This window comes from Canis lupus, chromosome 16 (genome assembly GCF_048164855.1).
Source record: "Canis lupus baileyi chromosome 16, mCanLup2.hap1, whole genome shotgun sequence".
In the NCBI taxonomy this organism is placed as follows: Eukaryota; Metazoa; Chordata; class Mammalia; order Carnivora; family Canidae; genus Canis; species Canis lupus.
The window spans coordinates 58,090,151-58,107,722 of NC_132853.1; the positions used below are offsets into that span (position 1 = coordinate 58,090,151).

Here is a 17,572-nt window from a genome sequence, read left to right on the forward strand (position 1 = left end):
CGGGCCCTCCGCGCGCGCCTCTCTTCCTGAGGACTCCCTGGCTCGGCTCTGGGAGGAGGGGGACGCGGCCCCGACCGACCGCGAGGGGGGCTGCAGCGCTGCCACCTGCCACCTGCCACCTGCCACCTGCCAGGGCGCGGGCCCGCCGTCGGGGCGTCTCGGCCTCCCTGCGGCGCTGGCGGCGGGCAGCACTTTGCCCTCGGTCCCTGGGGCCGCGCTGGCCACGCCCCCGGGGGCGGGGCGGGGCGGGGCCGGCGGGGCGGGGCGGGGCGGGGCGGGGCCGGGCGGCGGCCGGGTTCCTCCGCAGTCCGCGGCGGCGGCGGCGACGGCGACATGGAGAGCGGGGCCTACGGGGCGGCCAAGGCCGGCGGCTCCTTCGACCTGCGGCGCTTCCTGACGCAGCCGCAGGTGGTGACGCGCGTCGTGTGCCTGGTGAGCCGGCGGGGCCGCGGGGCGGGGGGCGGACGGGGCCGCCGGGCGGGGCGGGGGCGGGGGCGGGGGGGCCGCGAGCCGGGAGCGCGACAGGTGGCGGCGGCCGGGCCGGGCCGGGCGGGCGGGCGGGCGGGCGGGGGCTGCGCGTGCGGACGGCGAGCGGGAGCGGGCCCGGGCCCCGCGCCGCCCCCTCCGCGCCCCCCCATCCCCCTCCGTCCCCCTCCGCCCCCCGCCCTCCATCCCCCCCGCGCCCCCCATCCCCTCCATCCCCCCCGCGCCCCCCATCCCCCTCCATCCCCCTCCATCCCCCCCCGCGCCCCCCCATCCCCTCCATCCCCTCCGCGCCCCCGGGCCCCAGCTCCTCCCGCGCGGCCCCGGTCCCCGCTGCCCCCACCGGCCGGGCCCGGGCGCGGGACGGCCCCGAGGCGCCGCGGGGAGCAGGCCTGTGGCCCCGCTGGCGGTGGGAGGGGCTTGGGGCAGCTCCAGGACAGGTGGCGGCGTCCTGGGACTCGGGCTCGGGGAATTCGCCGGGAAGGGGCTTTCCCAAGCCACGTGGGGCCCCGGGCGGTCGGGCGCCCCGAAACAGGCTCTCCCTTCCGCTCCGGAGCAGGCCCCGGCCCCGCTTCCCCACGCAAGGTCGGGGACCGCAAGTAGGGGAGGCCCCGGCCCCAGGTTAGGGGGTGACGGGGCTCAGGGGGGCCGCAGGCTCTTGAGCAACCAACAGCGCCTAGAGCCGGGCAAGGTCTCAGAGTGGGCAGGCGGAGGGCTGGGACTCAAGGGCCCACCCATGCCCTCCTGGGCCTGGAGCCTAACGAGGTGCCCTGGTGGCACCCAGGCCCCCTGCCTGCCTGACCCTGGGGTCTGTTCCAAGGGGCAGACGCCCATGTGTCGGGCCGGCTGTGCCAGGAGTGGGGCCTGGCACACTGCTGCCAGCATCCCGGAGTTCCGGCTTCATGTCCAGCTGGGGGTGGGGCTTGTGACTGCCAGCTCCAGAGCCTATTGACAGGCCCTCCTCAGGGCAGGGCAGGGGACAGGCCTGGGCCCCTGTCAGTGAGAGCCAGGTGTGCACACCGTCCTGCATCTGCTGGCCTGGGGCAGGGATCGGTGGTGGCCTTGAAGTTTAGGGAGGAGGTGAGCTTGTGACCTGAGGCTGTTCCCGAGGGCCCAGAGCCCCTCCCAGAGCTGGCAGGCCCAACTAGGACCTCCAGGGTTCTGGGTGCAGAACTGTGTCCACAGGCCTGCCAATCAGATTAGCCTGGGTTCTGGGCAGCTGAGGCCCAGACAGGCCCCGTGCAGACAGGACTCACCTGTGGGCAGGAAGCAGGCTGGGCTTCCCTCAGAGGGGGAGTCTGGATACCAAAGAGACCAGTAGTCCTTGTAGGAGGAGAGCTGGCCAAGCTGGGGAGGCCACGCTGGGGCAGGAAGGAGCTGGAGGGGGCACGGGCTTCAGCTCAGCACCGGCTGGCATGGCTTTCCCAAGAGGTGGGGGGAGCCCTCCATCGCCGGAGGTGTTCAGGCAGAGGTTGGACGCCACGGAGGTGACTCAGGCAGAAGGTGATCTGGGGGTGAAGCTCCGAGCCTGGGCTTCTGTGACTTTGTGTCATCTCCTACTGAAGCACGATGACCCCTCCCAGCAGGCAGCGGCGGCGGGGTAGTCCCCTCTCAGGAGATCCCCGTCCGTCCGTCCATCCCCCGCCTTCCCCTCCACTGGCCCAGCGTCCAGGAATCCCTGGCTAGGGGGTGGCGGCTGTGCTGGTATCTGCAGGTGGCCCGGGGGAAGGGGGTAAGGAGAAGTGGGGACTGGGCACCAGGAAGCAACGTGCCTGTCCGCTACTCCGCAAGCTCAGAAGGGGCCGTGGTGCCTGACCTCCCAGAGGGGAGCAGCACCAGTGGGGGGGCCCAGGGCCCCTGTCATGTGTGCCCCTGTGGGGTCTGTCTGGCGGCCACTCAGCCCCTCCCTGCCCTGTTCCCTCAGGTCTTTGCTCTGATTGTGTTCTCCTGCATTTTCGGCGAGGGCTACACCAACACCCACCACTCCATTCAGAAATACTGCATTTTCAACCACAACGAGGACGCGTGTGGCTATGGAAGTGCCATCGGGGTGCTAGCCTTCCTGGGCTCTGCCGCCTTCCTAGTGGTTGACGCCTACTTCCCCCAGATCAGCAACGCCACAGACCGCAAATACCTGGTCGTCAGCGACCTGCTCTTCTCAGGTATCTGCTAGCAGCGCCCCCATTCGACTTTGGGAAGCGAAGAGGAGCAGGCGGTGTTCCCCAAAGCCCTGGGGCTCTTGGATGGCAGGGCCTCGGCAACCTCCGGAAGGCCCAGGAGCAGCGGGGGCCCCCGGCCCCACGTGAGCAGACCGGCTTGCTGGCGGGGATCTCTGCCGAAGCCCACCGGCATTGAGTGGTGGTCACCGGGCTTTGGAGCCAGGCACCCCAGTCCCCACCCTGGCTTTCTGCATCGGTGCCCTTTATATTCCTGGAGGCTTCTGGGAGATCCTGGCCAAGGGCCACCCCGCTCCCCCCACCACCACAGGGGGCCTCTCCTGGGTCCCCGAACAGCCCCTGCCCCCTCCACGGAGCTGACCTTGCCTTCCGGCCTTCTTCCCAGCTCTCTGGACCTTCCTGTGGTTTGTTGGTTTCTGCTTCCTTACCAACCAGTGGGCGGCCACCAAGGTGGAAGACGTGTTCGTGGGGGCCGACTCGGCCCGGGCGGCCATCACCTTCAGCTTCTTCTCCATCTTCTCCTGGGTAGGTGGGCCGGGGCGGGCAGGGTTGCAGTGTCTTTGGAGAAGGGTGGTGGAGGCTGAGGAACCCAAAACTCGGGGCTCCCCGCAGGGTGCGCTGGCCTCCCTGGCCTACCAGCGCTACAAGGCGGGAGTGGACGACTTCATCCAGAACTACGTAGACCCCACTCCTGACCCCAGCACGGCCTATGCCTCCTACCCCGGTGCGTCTGTAGACAACTACCAACAGCCGCCCTTCACCCAGAATGCCGAGACCACTGAGGGCTACCAGCCGCCCCCTGTGTACTGAGCTGCAGCTGGGGATGGTAAGGGAGGCAGAGAGGGTGTCGGGGGCCTCTCCCTCCTGGACTCCTCCCACGAGCCTTGCCTCGCCTCCCGGGGCTGTGGCCCCTCACCCTGTCGGGTGCCTGGGGTGCCTGTCCGAGGAGCCGCCGCGCAGCCTGGAGCCCCAGCCTCCCGGCCCGGCTGGCTTCAGCCTCCGCCCGCCGGGCTTCAGCCACCACTCCTCAAGGGCATTTTTTAGAAAAGGTTTTTAGCCAGATGTGTTTTGTCATTGCTTTTAATAATCCCCAACCCAACGCTACCCGAAGTAGCTAGAAGTGCCCGACCTGCTGTTTTGACAAGTGCCTTAGCTTCTCCCCAGCCCAAGGGAGCCGGGCCCAGGTCCAGACTGTGGTGGCCGCAGTTACTTGGGCTTCTGTGCCAAAGATGAGCCTTGGAGCCTTCCCTGGGCTCGCCTGCTGGTGCTGGGCCCGGGCGCCCTCTCCCGCTCACTCAGGTTTGGTTCCCACCTCCCGGCGCCGTGGTGCCCGCAGCCCCTGCGTGCGCCAGAAGCTGGCAGCCCTGTGCTTGCTGCTGTCACGTCTGCTCGCTCTCGGATCGAGGGTCCCTGCTCTGCCAGGGCTTCCGGGCGGGTGGCCTGACAGCCTCGGGGCTGGGCGCTGGGCGGACACCCGCCGCGGGGTGGGGGTGGGGGGACACGGGGCTGCACTCCCTTCTCCTCGTTCCCACCCCTTGGCAACAGGGAAGGGCTTTGCCTGACCGGAGGAAACACCCAGCTTTATGTAAATATTCGGCCACTGTCAGGTGTGGGGTGCGCCCACAGCCCCGGGCTGTCCTGAATGTATTATAAAGGCTCCGGGGGAAGATGCACAGATCCGTGGTTCTAGTAGACTGCTTCCAAGACAGAATAAATGTTTTTCTTGTTCATAATCTCCCTTGTCTTTAGTTGGGCCTCAGCCTGGGGGTGGAAGAGACGTCCCACTCTGGGGTACACCCTGGGAGGGTGTGCTTTATGAACTTGCATTTTGAACAGTGAGCAGCAGTTTGCAGCTCTAGCGCATGCGTGTGCGCACACTCCCTCATCTGGGGTCTCATTCCTCACACTGCCGTCCAACGGCATCTTAAAATAGCAGCTGTACTCAGCCTGTAAACAAGACAGTTCTTCTGGACTGCCTTGCCAAGGCCCTGCTGTGCCCTTGCTGGAGTTGGGGTGGGGGCACCTGGGAGCTGACCCACTGGCTGCCCCTCCCCTGGTAACCCTTTGCTTCCCAACCCCTTCTAGCCAAGTGAGCAGTACCCCGGCAAGGGCTGGTCCTCCCTTCCTGCAGACAGAGGCTGGCACCTCTGGAGCCTGTCCTGGGATGGCCGGCCCCAAGGGAGCGAGCCTATCCCTGACAGGAGAGGTCAGGGCCCCTGAAACCCCTCAATTCCCTTTTGGAGCAGTGACAACAAGAACTGTCAAAAGTGGGCCTGTTTGAAAATCCTGAGAACCAATAAAAAAAAATAATAAAGTTTGCTCCACTCTACGTGAGTGAGTTCCATGAAAAAAAAAAAAAAAAGAAAATCCTGAGAACCAACGAATATGGTTCTGTGAACACCTCAGTGTGACTCAGGACCAGTCACCAGCAAGCTAGAGTAGAACAAAAGGGAGAGGCAAGCCAGGGTGACTGACCCCAGAACCTCAATCCCATCTGCACCAGGGTGGGGACAGAGGGGCTTGCCCACCCCAGCGGGTTCTTGCTTCTATGCAAGCCGCTGACAGCCCACTTTACAAGGTACAGCTGAGCTAGTCTTCTGGGCTCTCGAGCTATCGAGTGTCTGTTTCACAAACAAAACCTGACCCCACACCCCAGCTGGCAGCCCTGACCACAGCCTTGTCTTTGTCCTGGGTCCCAGGCTCCTCCGTCCACCCATCTTGTCCTGAAACTCATCCAGACAGAAGAGCAAGCAAACATTCTTCCTAGGATGCGCTTCGTGGTCGCTTCTCAGTTAAACTGTTGTGGCTAAGAGACTAGTAGTACTAGAAAAAGATCTGGAAGGAAATCCCCACCGTGTCACATCAGAGCTGTCTACAGGGAGACCTGGGGCATCCCAGGCTGTTAATGACATGTGCTTTTGGGGCACCTGGGTGGCTAGGTTAAGTGTCTGACTTCTGCCTGGGATCGGGCTCTCTGCTCAGTGGGAAACCTGCTGCTTTTTCTCCCTCTGCCTCTGTCCATCCTCCAGCTTGTGCTCTTAAAAATCTTTTTTTTTTTTTTTTTTAAGATTTTAGGGCAGCCCAGGTAGGTGGCTCAGCGGTTTAGTGCTACCTTCAGCCCAGGGCGTGATCCTGGAGACCCAGGATCAAGTCCCATGTCAGGCTCCCTGTGTGGAGCCTGTTTCTCCCTCTGCCTGTGTCTTTGTCTCTCATGAATAAATACATAAAATCTTAAAAAAAAAAAAAAAGACTTTATGTATTTATTCATGAGAGACAGACACTCCGGATGTAGGACTTGATCCCAGGACCCCGGGGTCATGCCCTGGGCTGAAGGCAGACGCTCAGCTGCTGAGCCACCCAGGCGTCCCCCACAAATAAAACCTTAGCCAATCAGTAAGTTTTAATATTAGTTATTAATTCACAAACTACAACAGGATCACAGACCCTGGGGCAAGCCACCTCTGCCCCTAACCCCCTCCCCCATTTTAAAGGTAAGCCCGGGGACCTGAGCCCCAGCAGGGTGTCTCCCAGGTGAGAGAGAGAAGCTGTAACTCTGGAGGTGATCAGAGTGTAGGCAGGGCCCTGGGGGCAGCCGGAGGGCACAAAGTCGGGCCACCCTGGGGGCCAGGAGTGGTCCCCGCCGGCGGGGACAGAAGCCTTGGCGTGGGACGAGCCTGGTGTGGAGCTGGAAGTGCTGGCGCCCGGACTTCCCAGTGGGAACAGAAACTCAACAGCCAAGGCCACAAAGGGGAAGAAGCCACGGCAGCCCCGCCACGTTGTTAAGTGTGTGGTTGTGCCCCGCACCCCCCAGGAGGGCGGGGGGGCCCCCGTCTGCGGCCAGACCCTGAGCTCAAGAGCAGACCGGCAGCCGGGAAAGGAACAGAGAAGGGGAACCGGGGCCGCCGCCACCCGGACTCGCGCCGGGACTCACAAAGTCCCCCCCCTTCCTCTCCATCCCCGCTCCTCCCCCTGTGTCTCTGGGAGGGCTGCACCCGGCAGGGGCAGGGGCAGGGGCAGGGGCAGGGGCAGGGGCAGGGGCAGGGGCAGGGGCAGGGGCAGGGGCATCCAGCAGGGGCCGCCTCAGTTGGCGGGGCTGCACTGCAGGACGTGCTGGGGAGCAAAGAGCTTGCGGACTCCCGTGGCCTCCTTGCCCTCCCCGGGCTTTCCGGGCACCAGCACCAGCACGTTCTCCTTGTTCTCCCTGCTGTCCAGCCCCATGGGCGGGCCCGACGCCTTCTTGAAGTAGCAGAGGCGGCACACGGAGTGGTATTTGTCTGCTCCTCCGATCACCTCAACCTGGCCCCGGGACAGAAAGGGCCTGCACTGAGCAGGGGTGGGGGGAGCGGCGGCACAGCGCCCCCCGACTCCCCCTCCCCCCAGCAGGCAGGGGCAGGCAGGGGAGGCTACCTCCTTCTCCGAGCCGAGTCGCTTGGTGTAGGCGGCCTCGCGGAAACACTCCATGCACACGGCTGTCAGCTTCACGACGCTCTCGGCCAGCGGCACCAGGTTCAGGATGGTCCCGAATGCCTGCACTCCCCGGGGAAGACAGCAGGTGAGCACATCTACCTGACCAGGTGGGTTTTCCTTGAAATCCTTGGACTCAGAGCAGGGAGGCACGGAAACCTTGGCTCGGCTTGCTTTCCCCAGAGTGCCATCCCCTGTAGCAGACAGCATCCAGTCTGGGATGGACTCATCTGAGTGCCCAGGCTAAGGCACCCCCGGCTGAACGTGTGCCCAAGGACCAAGCCCTGGTCATCCAGGGAGCACTGCGCTGAGAGAGGAGGCCCTGTTCCTGCCCCACCCCTCGCCCCCTCCCTCCCGATCCCTTCCCAAGGCCCAGCTCAGACCCCTCACCTTCCTCTGGAAGGTCCCATCCAATGCGGCCACGATCACAGTCTTCCCGGCGTTGGCCATAGTCTCACTGAACTCCACAATGTCTGGGAACTGGAAGGGGGCGGGATGGCAGCAAGCTTCAGCAGCTTCCGGGGGCCACAGAGGGACACTGTCACCCACCAGTGTGGAGCATGAGAACAGGGCGACCCCAGCCCCCAGCCAGCACCCCAGATCAGGAGATAAGTGTCTCTGTGCTCACCCTCACTCCACACAGCCACACACACCTACAACCGGCCCCGTTGCCTGACCATCCACCAGCTCTCCATGACAGAACTGGTACGCTCCAGGCCCCAGCACATGGGACCTGTCCCTAGGTGATGCAGGCCAGCTGGAGGCAGTCTAATACCGTGGTGGCCAAAGGCTCAGGCTAGAGGGCTGCCTGCCTTAAACCCTGCTCTGGTTGGACCCATATGTGACCTTGGCCATGACTTCATGTTTCTGAGCTGAAGAAATGGCAAGGAAGGCTCCTGGTATTGCTCACAGATCCCGGGCCCTCAAATAGTGAACAGATAAGTTACTTGATGCCTGAGAGGGGTCAAGTTTCCGCCAGCTATTTACACAGCAGGCCCTGTGTTTACTTGGTAAACCAGCTGTCATCCTGAGGGGCCAGGGTGAGGCTGCTACTTGTGCAGATCCTTTGGGTTTTCACTGTGCAAGCATACTGCCTCCAGTGGACTGTGTCTATCTGGATTGCTCTTTGGGTTGTGTGAACGGGCACGTTCTTGTCTTGGGGCAGTGGGCCTCTCCCCACGCTGTTCAGGCCCGACCTGGCCCACTTACTGGGGTGTGAGGTTACAGAGACCTGGACAGTTAGCAAAGACAAGGACCGTGAAGGTGGCTAGGAAAACCAAGAGTGATTTGAGTAGGATTCAGACGAAGCCAACTCCTACTACTCTCTGTAGGGCTGGCCAGACCCAAGCTACAGAAGCACCCCCCCCGCCCCACCCCCCATGCTAGCATGGTCCCACATGCAAATGATGCCGACATTCAAAGATCTCACTTCGTCTCCTGTTCACATGCCACCTCCCTGGGAAACAGTCCCCAGCAGGCGTTCCCAAGGTCTCAAAGATAAGGAGAGCTCTGTGCAGATGGCCGGCAACACTTCACAACACTCGCTGGGAAGCACGTTACTGGCATTTATTTTTATTGCTGTTAGTTTTTATGTTATATTATGGGTTGACCTGTGTCCCCTCCCGCCCTCCAAATTCACATTGAAACCTTCACCCCCAATACCTCAGCATCTGACCTCATTCGGAGGAAGGGTCTTTGCAAATGCCACCCAATTAAAGTAAGGTCAGCAAGGTGAGCCCCAATTCAATAGGACTGCTGTCCTTACGAGAAAGGGGCACTTGGACAGAGACACAGAGGGAAGATGGCCATCTACAAGCCAAGGGCAGAGGCCTGGACTATTCCCATCCCAGCCCTCACAAGGAAACGAGCCTGCTGTCCACACCCTGACTTTGGGCTTCCAGCCTCGAGAATTGGGAGAGAATCAGTTGCTGCTGTGTAAGCTGTCTGCTTGGTGCCACTTGTTACAGCAGCCCTAGGCAAGTAATACAGGTTACACTTAAAATAAAACTTCAGCGGGGCCTCTGGGGAGTGCGGTCTGTTAAACTCCAACTCTCAGTTTTGGCTCAGGTCATGATCTCTGGGTGGGGAAATGCTCAGCAGGGAGTTGGCTTCCCCTCTCCTCTGCCCCTCCCCCCACTCCCTCCCACTCTCTCAAGTAAATACAATCTTTAAAAGAATATAAAGTAAACTAGAACCTCAGGGTGCCCAGCTGGCTCAGTCAGAAGAGCGCCACTCTTGATCTCAGGGTGTGAGTTTGAGCGCCACGTTGGGTAAAGAGATTACTTAAATAAATAAAAACTCTTAAAAAATAAGTAAGGTGCCTGGGTGGCTCAGTAGGTTAAGCGTCTGCTTTCAGCTCAGGTCATGATCCCGGGGTCCTGGGATCGAGTCCCGCGTTGGGCTCCTTGCTCAGTGGCGAGTTTGCTTCTCCCTCGCCCTCTGTGATCTCTCTCACTCCCTCTCAAATAAGTTAACGAAATGTTTAAACTAAATAAATAAAAAACATAATAGAACTTCTAAGCACTTTACAAACTTTGGGTTTTCCTGGCAGACACAGTTACAACATGGGATCCATGTAGGAAAGTACCAGCAGAGGGTTCTCAGCTGGTGGCAAGTGTGCCCACTCGTGTCCAGCTGCCCATGCCACACCTCCGGGTGACCGGCAGCAAGCTCGCTTCCTAAAGGAGTTTTGATGGAGGGGACAGAGCCCAGAGTAGAGATTAGGAAGCCTCCGAGTGGATTTGCACCTCCGTCATCTTTCTGCCAAGAGCTGGCTGGCTTGTGACGTGCGGCCAAGTGACCCCTGGCTCTGCCCCCGCTGGGGCCTCACTCCCTGGCAGGCATGCTGGCCTCACAGGGGCAAAGGCCACAAAGGACAGTAATAAAGGACGGACAAAGTAAAATATTCAGCTGTGGATGGTGAAACGCTACATGAAATGCCACAGACAGAATTCAAAGGCCAATAGGGAGGATATCACAGCACATGACAAAGTGACACCAGCCATCAAGTGCACTGGAAGAAAGATAAACCAAGAGAAAAAGGAGTGAAAGCCCTTACAAGGCAATTTAAAAGATAAAGAAATATAAATAGCCAATAAACATGGAAACAGATGTCAAGTAGCAGTAGCAGTAATTTCTCTGTAGCAGAGAAATGCAGTAGAACAGGGTGCGCGGGCACGGGTGTGCACAAACACGCACCCTCTGCCATTTGCCCTTTACACCTCTCTCCTAGGGAATCTCTGCAAAGGCTCAGCGGTCCCACCGCCCTGTCCTCTGCGCCTGCTGTTCACTCTCCACTCAGCCTGCCCAGAGCCCACCCACCTCCCTCCTACCGCAGACACAGCCGGCCAACAGCTCACTCCCTGGCTCTCTCGCAGGCCCCTTCCTAGCCACCCCACCTTAGCTCTGTCCCCCTGGCATTGCCTTTCAGGCCAGTTGTCTCCACCTGACCTAGGACATCATTCTCTCCCTGGACTAGAAGGTAGGCTCAGGGGTGGAGACTCTGGCTGAATCCCCAACCCTGAGAACACAGCTGGTGTGGGGCACAAGCCCAGAAAAAGCATGGATGAATGAATGAATGAATGAATGGAATTGGCCCCTTGACCAGCAATTCCACTTAGCAGATAAATCCCAATACAACAGCCAGCAGCCCAAGATGCCCATCACAGACTTCAAATGCACATGCCAGGGGGCTGGCATAAGTGAGGTAGTACATTTGTAAACACTCATAAGGATGGGTACACTTGCTGATACGGGTAAACGGCCCACAGTGTGATAGGAGGCCCCTCTATTTAAAAATGCACGCTGGGGATCCCTGGGGGGCTCAGGGGATCCCTGGGTGGCTCAGCGGTTTAGCGCCTGCCTTGGGCTCATGGTGTGATCCTGGAGTCCCGGGATCGAGTCCCACGTCGGGCTCCCTGCATGGAGCCTGCTTCTCCCTCTGCCTGTGTCTCTGCCTCTTTCTCTGTGTCTCTCATGAATAAATAAAATATTTTAATTAATTAATTAATTAAATAAAAATGCACACCTATAAAAACTAGACAGATGTAGAACCAACGTGTAATGGGGCTTTGTTTGTTGTTCTGGGTTGTAAAAAGAGAACAGCAGCCCAGCAGCAGGAGCTGGCCTGGCCCTCACAACTGGGCCCTGGAGTTATCACGTGGAACATAAATAATTTCATGGAGCACGAGCATGAGGCAAGGCCACTCTATGACTGCAATGTGTCAAGACAAAAACAAGACCCTCCATAGTCCTGTCTGAGCGGAGACAGACGTCAACACTCAATAAGCTACAAGGGACCAAACATTCCCCTGTCCTGGCCAACAGGAGTGACTGCTGCTGCTTTATCGACTCCACTTCAGCCTCATGGTTCTCCCTCCCTAGCAAGAAGGTTTAGGATCCCGGTCGGGATCACCCTCCTTCCTGAGGGCGTTGAATTGAGAACTAAGCTAACCTCCTAAAACCCTGTCCAGAATGACCCCTACAAGCCCTAGTCCTAATAACCAAGCCCTCTCCAGCCCCTCAGTGGGATAGATGCCCCCGGTTCCCAAGATGGATTCTCCCTGCAGCAATCACTAACCACTCACCAAACACACACACAAAAGAATTTCAGGGCACAGGGACCCTGGGTGGCTCACGGGGTTAAGTGTCTGTCTTCAGCTGATGTCATGATATCTCAGGGTCCTGGCATCCAGCCCTGTGTCGGGCTCCCTACTCAGTGGGGAGCCTGCTTCTCCCTCTCCCCCCCCTTCCTTTCCCTCAAATAAATAAATAAATACATTCTTAAAAAAAAAAAAGGTGGGGGACCAGGTGCCCAAATTCCAGTGGCAGAAGGTCAGTAGAGGCCACACATGCAACCTCTAGGTATGCCACCCCGCACCAGGGACCCCTAACGCTTTCTCAATTCCGTTCTCTTAATGCGCCCTTCCAGGGCAACCTGAGAAGCCAACAGCAAGCCTCCCCATCACTGACTTGGAAAAGAGTGAGCCAGGAAAGGCTTTCACGCACGATTTTCAGAAAGACAAGGGAAGGAACAGCAGCAGTTAAAACAAACGGTACAGGGGCACCTGGGTGGCTCAGCGGTTGAGCATCAGATGCCTTTGGCTCAGTTTGTGATCCTGGAGTCCTGGGATCAAGTCCCACATCGGGCTCCGTGTGAGGGGCCTGCTTCTCCCTCTGCCTATGTCTCTGCCTCTCTCTCTCTCTCAGTCTGTGTCTCTCATGAATAAATAAAGACAAATGGTACATCTGTAAATAGCAAGGATATGTGAATTAGAGCAGGACTTACACAAAAAGAACTGGAAATCCCAAATAAAAAGCAGGCTTTGAAAGCACACACACTGGGAGATGTTCCCAGAACACCTGCCAGAGGTGGGGAGAGAGATTCAGAGTGATAGTGGCATCCTTCTCCCCACCAGGCATGGGGACATGAGTGCTCACATGTCAAAGGCACACCAGACACCAAGCATAGAACCTCCCAGGACACACTTTCCTGAGAGCAAACCCGTTACTCGTTACCTGCTCAGGCCGGCAGCCACAGACCAACGGCGGCCTTCTCCTCAGCTGCAGGAAGAGCTACTGCTTTTCCAAAGCAACGGGGAGAAACCATAGTCAAGGTACCCTTTGCCCTCTACTTACCGTAGAGAACATTAAAGACATTTTCCTACCAAGACGCAGAAAGCTTCCCACCAACACGTCCTAGCTGTAAGAATTACTAAAGGATGTACTTCAGCTGGAAGAGGAACAAGCCAGAAGCAACAGTGAGCCAAGCAAAACATTCTTACACACCAGTGTTGAGAAACTGGCTTGAACTCATGGCCCCGAGATCAAGAGTCATATGCTCTATGGACTGAGCCAGCCAGGCACCCCAAGAAACCTAATTTTTTCCCCTCATTGTAAATATAAATATATATATATAATATATTACAGATTTTTTTTTTTTAGGGGAGAGGGGAGGGAGAGAGAGTCTTAAGCAGGCCTCATGCCCAGCACGGAGCCCAATGGGAGGCTCCATCTCACGACCGTAAGATCATGACCTGCAATGAAATCAAGAGTCAGAGGCTCAATTGATTAAGCCACCCAGGTGCCCCGCCCCACCCCTCTTTTTATTGTATATATATATTTTTTAAAAAAGGTAAAATAAATCCCTTAAAACATGAAAAGCAGTACGGGGAATCCAGAGGGTATTCAGACACCGGTTAAAGCAAGTGAACTACAGACCGGGAGTCCGTAGGCAGAAGGCCAGACAAGCCAACTTACGAACTGCCCTTCGTCGATGCCTATGACAGCCACGCCCAGGGCCTCCTGGGCCACGTCCCGGAGCAGGCAGGCTGGCAGTGCCTCCATGGTGTTCCTGGGGAGAGAAAGCCAGCAGTGAGCCAGGGACCGGCTCCCAGGCCCACCCTCCCCGCAAAGCACGTGCACCGTTTGGCCCGAGCTTGAAGTTAGTGCCTGTGAGAGGGCATCTGGGGAGAATAAAGACCCATGTTCAGACCAGTTATTCAACCCAAGTTAGGCCACTTGATGCTCTGGACCAGAGATGAGCAATGCGTGATATAAAGCTTAATGGGGAAAAAAAAAAAAAAAAAGCTTAACGGGGACTCAAAAGCTCTGCTTCTGTTCAGGGGGCCAGGGCAGGCGAAACGCTTTCTTTCTCTTAAAAATGGGAAAAAAGAGTACGTAAATACAACTCAGCCTGCACTCTAGTTGTCTTTATTATCAACGCGGTCATGAGATATAATTTTTCACTTCTTTCTTTTTATGGAGGAAGGGGCACACAAAGGTAAAGTTGCCCGGGGAAAGTCCAACGTGGTCCTGGGCAAAGCATTAGCACCAGGCCCCGAGCTCCGTGTGTCCCCGCAGAGAGAAGCCTGAACTTCAGCCTGCAGTGCCAGAGAATTCCCTCCGTTGGGCTCCTGTGGCCGAGCGGAGGATTCTTCCAGGTTCGTGGGGCTATTAACTGGCAGAGCCAAGGTTCAAATCCAAGGTCATAGTGCTGCCCTGCGCGCCCCACAGGGAGAGTCGTATTCACAAGAGCTTGAAAGCAAAAGGCCATGTGTGGGAAGGTTCCAGTGCATTACGTGGCACGGTGGACCCCATCCCGCCCCCACACCCAGGGCCTTTTCTGAACAGGGATGCTGTTCTCTCTCCCCCGTCTTTTTATTTTTATTGATTTTTATTTTTTTTCCCCCGTCTTTTTAAATAGTCTCTGTGTTTTTCTACAATGTTGTTTTCTTCTGTGTTCATTTTTCCTGCTCTAAGTAGCCTTCTGAGGGGCTTGTACTCCCCTGCCCCTTTTTAAAGATTTTATTTATTTATTTGAAAGAGAGAGGGGATCCCTGGGTGGCTCACTGGTTTGGCGCCTGCCTTTGGCCCAGGGCGTGATCCTGGAGACCTGGGATCGAGTCCCGTGTCGGGCTCCCTGCATGGGGCCTGCTTCTCCCTCTGCCTGTGTCTCTGCCTCTCTCTCTCTGTGCCTCTCATGAATAAATAAATAAAATCTTTAAAAAATAAAATAAAATAGAGAGCACGTGCACACTAGAGCAGGAGGAGGAGCAGAGGGAGAAGGAGAAGCAGTCTCCTCCCTAAATGGAGGCTCGATGCCAAGACCCTGGGATCACGATCTGAGCCAAAAGCAGACGTTTAACCAACTGAGCCATCCAGGTACCCCTGGGGGCTGGTACTTTCCAAAGGCTCAGCAGCCTGTAGCTGTATTTAGAAAAAATAAAATACAACCACTGCTCAGTTATTATCTTGCTATAAGTCTACTCCAAGATCTGGCAAGAGCAGGAGATGGTATTTCCTGCATTTTAAATTCCCCTTTCCCACCCCAAGCCAGAGAAAACCAGAGAGTGGGCAAGGGCAGCATCTCTGGAGCCCTGTCACTCCCGCCAAGGGCTGAGTCACAGCCATGGCCCGTCTCAGCTTCTGTGGCCCAAGTGAGAGGGCATGTGTGCGGCTCCGGCCAAGTTCAGACATGCCCCTGATCTGACTTATCACTGCGTAATGCGGCCTCCTCTGCTCGCACTGCCCTCCCTGGATGTGCCCCTGGCCAGTGCAGCAGAAGCAGACACATGTTTTAGGGAAGAAGTAACTGCAAGACCTAAATGACCTGCATAGGGCAGCACGGCAGAAAGCACCAGTCACTCACATCCTGATGCTTTAACTCCAATTCCTAGACACTATCCACCCACCACCCGCCCGGCTTCAGAAACCCCACATTCCCACCCCAAAGCCACACACGGGGCAGTCCTGAGGCTGCAAGCCCTCCCTGTGGCACAGCGTGGCTCTGCCGCTGGCGGCTCGGGCGGACAAGTCCAAAAGAGGTAACATCTCAGGCTCAGAAATCTGCAGCCAAGGAACAGGCAAGAGTAAAACTAAACTCAACCTCTCATTCCCGACCTCAGGTTGCAGACTGAAACGTGTGCAGGGCACAGGCAGATAAACACAAAACTGGGAAGCATGAAGGCCACAAGACAACAGAGTCAACCAAGATAAAACAACTGAAAAGCTAAATGAAAAGCAACATGCACGCTAAACAAAACCAGTTTGCAACAGCACAGATGTAAGCTCGGCACTATTGACCATCGGGGCAGGGTCAGTATTTGTTGTGGGGGCCATCCTGTGCACTGAGAATTCAGGAGCATCCCTGGCCTCTCCCCACTGGATGCCCATAGCATGCCCTCCCCTACTCCAGCTGTGAAGACTACAGATGTCTCCAGACATTGCCAAATGGACTCTGAGGGAGCGAGAGGGGGAACAAAATCTCCCTTTGTGAAGAACACCGGGCCAGAACTCTGTGAGAGGCCAAGTCCTAAGATCCCTTGCCAAGCGACCTTGAGAGTTTGCTGAGTTGCACGTTTCCATGCCGCCCACCGGCATGGCTAACCAGTCCTGCTGAAGAGCGCTCTGACAGTATGGCCTATGCCCTTGCGCATTTTCACCAGGTTTCCGGAAGAAGTGCTGGGACAGGACAGGAGAGAACAGGGACTGACCGGTCATGCGTGGAGAAGCTGTTGCTGTACCGCGTGTCTTTGGCATACTTGATCACCAAGCACTTGTACTGGGCAATCTGGAAGCGACGGACCCTTCTCATCAGCTCGGTACTGCAAGAGCAGAGCACTAGGTGAGACCCAGGATGTTAAGGAAGTCCCCATTAGCACAAGTGGGGCTCCCCCCCCACCCCTGCTGGGGGTCTACAGCCTGAGACCCACCAATGGACAGAAAAACCAGAGAGGACAGAGGGTGGTGATGGCAAGGAACAGAGGTCAGGTGGTCTGGGGAGGGGGTGGGAGAATAAATGTCTCAGGGATCTGATGGGGTGAGTAGAGTCAAAGGCCTCCGACAGAGAAGAGGGGTCTGGATTGCATCCCCAAAGAGTCCCATCCCAGAGGTCTTCACATGGTCTGCATTGACTTCGCAGTCTTTTGTTGTTGTTGTTCAAGAAAAAAAAGCAGTTACCTCTGGGTCCCAGAGCCCACCCTGGCCTGACTGTGGTGGGCACCAGGTTTGCCCTGCAGTGACCCCCCCCAGGGCAGAGGGCGTCACTCAGGGGGCCGACTAGCCCTGCCTGGGTCAGGCCACCGTCCTGTCACATCAGGGGAGCAAAGGCATCCTGGCCTGACTCCTTAGTGTGTAAACTACTTAAGGAAACAAACACTAGGAAGGGAAGGAGGAGTGTGGATGCTGCAGGGTGCACAGGACCCAGCTCACCGAGGACACCATTTTAGAAGAATTAAAATTTTAAATTGAAAAAAAAAAAACCAAAACGAAACGAAAAGACTTGGCTGCTCCTTTCCAAGAGAGATTTAGTGGGAGGGTGGGGGGAGGGAGGACTACACCCTCAGCAGCCATAACCTGCTGCAGGGGGGCGACGTGGTGCCATGACCCCATGGAAGGGTCTGAACCCCGCGGGCAGGGAAGAGGCGCCCTCCTGCAGGACCGCATGGGGCGGGAACGCGTGCTCGGTCCGGGGGAGGGGTCGTCCTGCAGGGGGGCACTGAGAGGGGCAGCAGGGGAGGAGGACGGGCCCCCGGAAGGGAGGGGGGAGAAGGCCGTCCCCGCGAGGACATTACTTATTTACCTTTTTCCTGAGAACATGGGTCCTAGAATCACCTAGGAGAGAAGGAGAGGTCACTTCGGGGCCCGCTGCGCACGGACTGCAGGCCAGGGCCACAACCCCAACCCCAACCCCAACCCGCACCCGGGTCGCGACCCCGGCCCGCCACCCGCGCCCGCCGGGGTGCCACCCCCGCGCCGGCACCTGGATCTGCCCCCGGGTCTTGCTGGGGGAGCCGGGCAGCACGGTGGGCAGGTTGATGCAGCTCATGGCGCCTGCACGAAGCCCGCCGCTCGGGAGCCCTCGGGTGCCACCGCCCAGCAGCCTGACCCGGGTGCCCCCGCCGCCCGCCTTTATCCCGGGCGCGCTGGCCAATCGGGAGCCGGCGCGG

General features: G+C 58.1%; 2 protein-coding genes across 4 annotated transcripts; one reads left to right on the plus strand and one right to left on the minus strand.

Annotated features, from left to right (window-relative positions):
- Nucleotides 1-262: 262 nt before the first annotated feature.
- Nucleotides 263-4,393, plus strand: SYNGR2 (synaptogyrin 2). 2 transcript variants are annotated; one of them, XM_072781789.1, is made up of 4 exons: nt 263-432; nt 2,408-2,645; nt 3,046-3,185; nt 3,273-4,393. In XM_072781789.1, exons 1-4 carry the CDS (start codon nt 334-336, stop codon nt 3,468-3,470), a joined length of 675 nt encoding a protein of 224 aa, XP_072637890.1. In that variant the 5' UTR covers nt 263-333; the 3' UTR covers nt 3,471-4,393. The 2 variants fall into 2 exon arrangements, with proteins under 2 accessions (XP_072637890.1, XP_072637891.1); XM_072781790.1 differs by lacking the exon at nt 3,046-3,185 and having other exon boundaries at nt 280-432.
- Nucleotides 4,394-6,054: 1,661 nt separating this feature from the next.
- Nucleotides 6,055-17,540, minus strand: TK1 (thymidine kinase 1). Of its 2 annotated transcripts, XM_072781788.1 has the most exons (7): nt 17,386-17,539; nt 17,206-17,237; nt 16,118-16,228; nt 13,383-13,476; nt 7,515-7,604; nt 7,068-7,187; nt 6,055-6,956 (listed from the first exon to the last, which is right to left on the minus strand). In XM_072781788.1, exons 1-7 carry the CDS (start codon nt 17,449-17,451, stop codon nt 6,741-6,743), a joined length of 729 nt encoding a protein of 242 aa, XP_072637889.1. In that variant the 5' UTR covers nt 17,452-17,539; the 3' UTR covers nt 6,055-6,740. The 2 variants fall into 2 exon arrangements, with proteins under 2 accessions (XP_072637889.1, XP_072637888.1); XM_072781787.1 differs by having other exon boundaries at nt 6,055-7,187; nt 17,386-17,540.
- Nucleotides 17,541-17,572: the final 32 nt, after the last annotated feature.

Coding starts and splice junctions, on each gene's coding strand:
- SYNGR2 (XM_072781789.1), top strand. CDS start 334: ATGGAGAGCGGGGCCTACGGGGCGGCCAAGGCCGGCGGCTCCTTCGAC. Junction 433..2,407: donor TGACGCGCGTCGTGTGCCTG/GTGAGCCGGCGG, acceptor CTGTTCCCTCAG/GTCTTTGCTCTGATTGTGTT. Junction 2,646..3,045: donor CAGCGACCTGCTCTTCTCAG/GTATCTGCTAGC, acceptor CCTTCTTCCCAG/CTCTCTGGACCTTCCTGTGG.
- TK1 (XM_072781787.1), bottom strand. CDS start 17,451: ATGAGCTGCATCAACCTGCCCACCGTGCTGCCCGGCTCCCCCAGCAAG. Junction 16,229..17,205: donor CCCATGTTCTCAGGAAAAAG/GTAAATAAGTAA, acceptor CTGCTCTTGCAG/TACCGAGCTGATGAGAAGGG. Junction 7,188..7,514: donor ATGGGACCTTCCAGAGGAAG/GTGAGGGGTCTG, acceptor CGGGGAGTGCAG/GCATTCGGGACCATCCTGAA.